Below are 5662 nucleotides of genomic sequence, written 5' to 3' on the forward strand. Positions count from 1 at the left end.
ATGGTACCTCTGGATATGAACGGGATCCGTTCTGGAGCTCCGTTTGCATCCTGAAGCGAACGCAACCCACGTCTGCGCAAGACGTCATTTTGACAGTCTGCACATGCGCGAGCGGTGAAACCCGGAAGTAACGCCTTCCGTTACTTCCGGGTCGCCATGGAGCGCTACCCGAAAACGTTCAACCTGAAGCAACTTCAACCCAAGGTATGACTGTACAGTGTACAACTTGTCATTAACGTACGAGGACATTAGCAATGCTAAATTCAATCCATGTGTTATTGGCTAAAAGTACCTATTTAGAGTAGGATGTAAGTGAATCTGAGCAGCTACATGTTACTCATGAGTAATTCCAAGTCAATTCAATGGAGTTTACTCCCAAGTATGTGTGCACAGGACTACAGACTAACAGTGTAATCCTGGGCATGTCTACTCAGAAGTAAACCCTAGGGATTTCAATAGTGCTTATTCCAAAACAACTGTGTACTGGGCTGCAGACTCAGAGCTACTGCTTTCCAGGGAATAATGGGGCTACATTTCTGTGTACTCTCAGCTAGGAACTCAACAGAACAAAACTAGATTGGGCTGCACAGCATATACTTAGCTCTGAACCACTGAAATTAAGGAGGCATAAAACCTTTGAAGTGATGAGCATGCTGATGATAATCTTCTGTGGAGGTAGGCAGGAAGGAAATGAGGAGGGGTCCCCAGCCCATTCAGAGGGCAAGTCTCCGAATTTGCATACTCCTGTCTAGTGGATTCCAACTGTGGATCCCTATCCTGCACTACATAAAAATAAACATTTCTGCCGGGACGTGGTACCAGCACCCAGATGGAAGCACACATTGTTTATGATGAGCACAATCCACAGAGAATTAGTTGGGACTGAATTCCATTTAAATCACTGGGTCTTAAAGCATTTGACCAGTCCCATTGTTTTGGAAAGCATAGACCTACCTAACTTAGAATGTGCTCACTCTGTTCAGGTTGACTGTATTCTAGTTTGTGCAGCATGTAAAATGAATACTAAACATGTGGAAGTTTTATTATTAAATCAAAAGTATTCCAAGGTGCCTCCAAACTGACACCCACAAGGTGACAGTCCAAGAGTCTGAAGCAAGAAATTAGTCATTTGAAGCAAACAGTGAAAAGAGCAGTAATGGTTTAAGTCACATTTTGTTTTGTTTTTGTGGCTGCCTTTTTTGACATAAAAGTCTTCCACAAACACACGTGACTTTTTTTTTGAAATTCACCCAGGCTCTACCATGCTAATCCCTTAGGTGGTTTGTGCTTATTCTTCCCTTTGGTCCGCTTTGACTTGAGCTTCTTCCTCTGCCTGGGATTCATCCAGACTGGATACTGTCCATGTTCATCCAGAAGGGTTTTGGGGTTTCTTTTGGAATCCATGTCCATCTTACTCCCTTCTGGAAAAAAAAGGGGGGAAAACAATTAAGGAAGTATGAGCAGTGTGAACTGTTACAGCAGCTAGTTAAAAACACCAGCGCTGAAAGCAAATCAAAAGATGTTGGAAGAAATAAGATAAATGAGTCAGGCTACTTCTAATACTGACTGGTTGTGGGAGGAGAGAAGAACTGGAAAGAGGGTGGTGTGAGAAAGTATGGGGATATTATATATATTTTATAAATATTCCCCTCTGCTTTGTTCTTCCTATATTTAACTTCAGATGCTGAACCCTTTGGGCACACAGGCAACAGTCCCATAGAAAGTGCTCAGCATTTGAATAAAGAAAGCTATGGATCAAAATACACTTGGGAGAGCACAGCAAATTTCTTCTACAGAGACTCCTTTGGCCGCACAACATATACAGTGGTACCTCGGGTTAAGTACTTAATTCGTTCCGGAGGTCCGTTCTTAACCCGAAACTGTTCTTAACCTGAGGTACCACTTTAGCTAATGGGGCCTCCTGCTGCCGCCGCGCCGCCGGAGCACGATTTCTGTTCTCATCCTGAAGCAAAGTTCTTAACCTGAAGCACTATTTCTGGGTTAGCGGAGTCTGTAACCTGAAGCGTATGGAACCCGAGGTACCACTGTATTGGCTAAACTTGCCAAGGAAGCAGTTGCATTCCTACAGTGGCAATGGCTGAACTTCATTAACAGAGACGCTGAGAGACTTGGCAAACAAAAAGAGGGGTTGGAAATAAGAAAAGCGCACATCAAATGAATTAGAGGAAGAGCGTTTCTGGCAAAGGATGTATGTAATATTTGCTTCCCATTTTTCAGAGCTGATTTGTGGCATTCCTTAGAGCAAAAGCAAAAAATAGGTCAACTCACCCTCCTGATCCTCCTTCTTTATGACTTTCTCAGCAGGAACGACAGTTGCTATCTCTTTCACCTCATCCATTAGAACATCAGCGTTTGTTTTGAGGATGTTCTGCAATCTGGCAAGCTCCTTGGGGGCATTTTTCTTTCTCTTCTCTGCTCGCATCTTTCGCTTCCATTTACTCCTCAAGCTTTTTGCCATTTTTTTGTTTACTTCTATGAAGAGGAAAACACAGGGCAAGATGTAACCCATTGTTTGCCAGTGCAGCACCCCACAGCTGCACAGGTACCCACATTAAGGCAGGCCAATGCAGGAGAAAGGAGAGGAACAAAGGAAAGGAGAAAGGGAGGGAGGATACCTCCAGGTACACAAAATAAATCTTTCTTACACAGCCCAAAACATTTCAGACCAAGTTCTGTTCAACTGATTTCTTCAACAACTAGGTTCAGTCCAAAGTTAATTTCAAACCATGTTTGGAACACCAACTACAGTGGTACCTCGGGTTAAGTACTTAATTTGTTCCGGAGGTCCGTACTTAACCTGAAACTGTTCTTTACCTGAAGCACCACTTTAGCTAATGGGGCCTCCTGCTGCCGCCGCACCGCCAGAGCCCGATTTCTGTTCTCATCCTGAAGCAGAGTTCTTAACCCGAGGTACTATTTCTGAGTTAGCGGAGTCTGTAAACTGAAGTGTATGTAACCTGAAGCGTATGTAACCCGAGGTACCACTGTACAAACAAACTTGTGCAGCTGAAGGTCTCCTTCCTTTTCAGTTTGATGCCTTTCTGCTTTTTCTTTTATGCTTCTGACAGCAATGCAGGGCACTATTTATGTATTATATTTATTTATATTCTCTAAGGCAGGGATAGGCAACCTTTGGCTCTCCAGATGTTTTGGACTACAATTCCCATGATCCCTGACCACTGGTCTTGTTAGCTAGGGATCATGGGAGTTGTAGGCCAAAACATCTGGAGGGCCAAAGGTTGCCTATGCCTGCCATAATAATAATAATAATAATAATAATAATAATAATAATAAAATTTTATTTATACCCCGCCCTCCCTGGCCAGAGCTGGGCTCAGGGCGGCTAACACCAATAAAATCACAGTAAAAACATCAAGGCAGGGGAAACCAATTTAAAATACAGGTTAAAGGCATTCAAGATGGCTTGTGTGCTTCTCTCCCTCCCTGATTTACAATACAACCCTGTGAGATAGCTTAGGCTGAGAGACTGTGACTGAATCCTGGGGTCTCCCAAGTCCTAGTCAGGCCCTCTAATCACTACAGTTCCCCTGATGGTTTTTTGGGGGTGGAAGGGGTGGGCCAGGCACTTTGAAGTCTAATTATTACTTTATTTGTATTATTTATTACATTTGTATACCGTCCTTCATCCGAAGATCACAATCTAAGGTCCAATAACTTAAAACAACAACAACAACCCAACCCAATCACTTCAATATCAGAAGTGCAACACCTCTGAGCGCCAGCTGCTAGGAAACACAGAAAGGGAGTGATATGGTGCTCACTCCTTGCTTGGGGACACCTGGTTGGCCACTGCAGGAAACAGAGCGCTGGACCAGATAGATATTCAGTCCAGGGTTGCTACCTTCGTTCAGGCAAAATACAGGACAGGGTGAGATGGGGCAGTTAGGGGCCGAATTGTTGTTGTTGTTTTTCCCACCTGGTGCTGAAGTGACTTCAAAGCAATGCATTGCGATCTATTGCAGCCTGACAGGATGGCTCTTGGAATTTCTCTCTCTCTCACACACACACAGGCACATGAATCTGTAAATCCGCCTGTGTTTTGATACCCAGAACGGCTTAAATACATGACCTTTCACACACCCTTCCAAACAGGTGCATTTGGAGAGGGTCTCTCACTTGGCAAATGGGTGGGTGAGGGGGAGAGACCTGAAATACAGGACAAACTAAATCAATGCTACAGGACGTAGCATTTTTTACACTGAAATGGTTTTTCCCAGTAGTGATGTATGGAAGTGAGAGCTGGACCATGAAGAAGGCTGATCGCTGAAGAATTGATGCTTTTGAATGATGGTGCTGGAGGAGACTCTTGAGAGTCCCATGGACTGCAAGAAGATCAAACCTATCCATTCTGAAGGAAATCAGCCCTGAGAGCTCACTGGAAGGACAGATCCTGAAGCTGAGGCTCCAATGGAAGACTCCCTGGAAAAGACCCTGATGTTGGGAAAGATGGAGGGCACAAGGAGAAGGGGACGACAGAGGGCGAGATGGTTGGACAGTGTTCTCGAAGCTACCAGCATGAGACTGACCAAACTGAGGGAGGCAGTGGAAGACAGGAGTGCCTGGAGTGCCCTGGTCCATGGGGTCACGAAGAGTCGCACACGACTAAACAACAACAACAACACATACAGGCACATGAATCTGTAAACCTGCCTGTGATTTGATACCCGGGACGGCTTAAATACATGACCTTTCACACACCCTTCAAAACACGTGCATTTGGAAAGGATCTCTCATTTGGCAAATGGGGGGGGGGGGGACGAGACCTGAAATACAAGGACAAACTAAATCAATGCTACAGGACGTAGCATTTTTTACATTGAAATACAGACCAGGTGTCAACCCTACTTGGGTCCGTTCCAGCAGGCGGGGCCCTCCTTGGGGGCTTACCTGTAAGCCCCCGCTGGGAAACAGCCTGCGGACCCCTGCGCCAAAGAATAAAGGGAGGGGAGACGGCGCGCGCAGAGCGAGAAACCAAAGGCAACCCCCCACCCCACCCCCGATCTTTTCACCTGATCACTCGGAGCTCTCCGGTCACCTGCGAAGAAAGCCACGCCGGCCGCAGCGCTTCTTCCGGAGCTGCGCGCGCAGCGGGGGGAAACATGCCGCTTCCGGGATTAGCAAGCCACGCCCCACCCGCCGCAGTGCCCAACAGCGCCCTCTGGCGAGTTCCTCCGGCGCTGCGCAGTTCTCTAAGTGACTCTAGGCAGGCTGGCGGCGCTGTTCCGTGGGGTGTGGGAGATGGGCTGGCCTGCCGGTTGCTGTTTATACGCTTTATAAACGAAATTGCCCTGAATACTCGCAGGCTGGATACGCGGGGGGAAGTTGGTCACTCACGGCCCCTGCGAGGGGTCTTGTGGGGGGCAGAGGTCCCCGCGCAGCGCAAGGTCAGCACTGCATAGCGATCCTGTCTTGCATGCAAGAAGCTTCCCACCTTTAACGCCGGGCATCTTCAGGTGCAGCTTTGGCGGCGTGGGGCGGGGAGAGCGAGGGAGCGACCGCTTTCTGGAATCCTGGCTCGCTGCTGCCAGTCAGAGTCTTGACAAGCTAGATGAGGCGGATTAGTGGCCTGGCTCGCTGCAAGGCAGCTTCCTATGGCCATGCAGGCACAGATTTTGAAGGA

At 47.1% G+C, this 5662-nt stretch overlaps 1 protein-coding gene and 1 long non-coding RNA gene across 3 annotated transcripts; one reads left to right on the plus strand and one right to left on the minus strand.

The window, feature by feature from the left end:
• Nucleotides 1-1024: 1024 nt before the first annotated feature.
• Nucleotides 1025-5166, minus strand: LLPH (LLP homolog, long-term synaptic facilitation factor). Of its 2 annotated transcripts, none has more exons than XM_083400166.1 (3): nucleotides 5052-5166; nucleotides 2290-2493; nucleotides 1025-1421 (listed from the first exon to the last, which is right to left on the minus strand). In XM_083400166.1, the coding sequence occupies exons 2-3, from the start codon at nucleotides 2477-2479 to the stop codon at nucleotides 1258-1260; spliced, it is 354 nt and encodes a 117-aa protein (XP_083256292.1). In that variant the 5' UTR covers nucleotides 2480-2493; nucleotides 5052-5166; the 3' UTR covers nucleotides 1025-1257. The 2 variants fall into 2 exon arrangements, with proteins under 2 accessions (XP_083256292.1, XP_083256291.1); XM_083400165.1 differs by lacking the exon at nucleotides 5052-5166 and adding an exon at nucleotides 4075-4176.
• On the plus strand, nucleotides 1406-2051 carry LOC310658367. Its single transcript, XR_014502279.1, has 2 exons — nucleotides 1406-1485; nucleotides 1520-2051. It is a non-coding gene; the product is annotated as an uncharacterized lncRNA (long non-coding RNA).
• Nucleotides 5167-5662: the final 496 nt, after the last annotated feature.

The sequence above is a fragment of the Podarcis tiliguerta genome (genome assembly GCF_965153285.1).
Source record: "Podarcis tiliguerta genome assembly, chromosome: 10".
Classification (NCBI taxonomy): Eukaryota; Metazoa; Chordata; class Lepidosauria; order Squamata; family Lacertidae; genus Podarcis; species Podarcis tiliguerta.

Bases quoted from the DNA above. Each gene is read 5' to 3' on its own strand.
- LLPH (XM_083400165.1), bottom strand. From the start codon at position 4,108: ATGTATTTAAGCCGTTCTGGGTATCAAAACACAG. The intron at 2,494-4,074 runs GCGGATTTACAG...TCCTCTTCATAG, and splicing joins TTCTGGGTATCAAAACACAG to AAGTAAACAAAAAAATGGCA. The intron at 1,422-2,289 runs GTGAGTTGACCT...TTTTTTTTCCAG, and splicing joins AAAGAAGGAGGATCAGGAGG to AAGGGAGTAAGATGGACATG.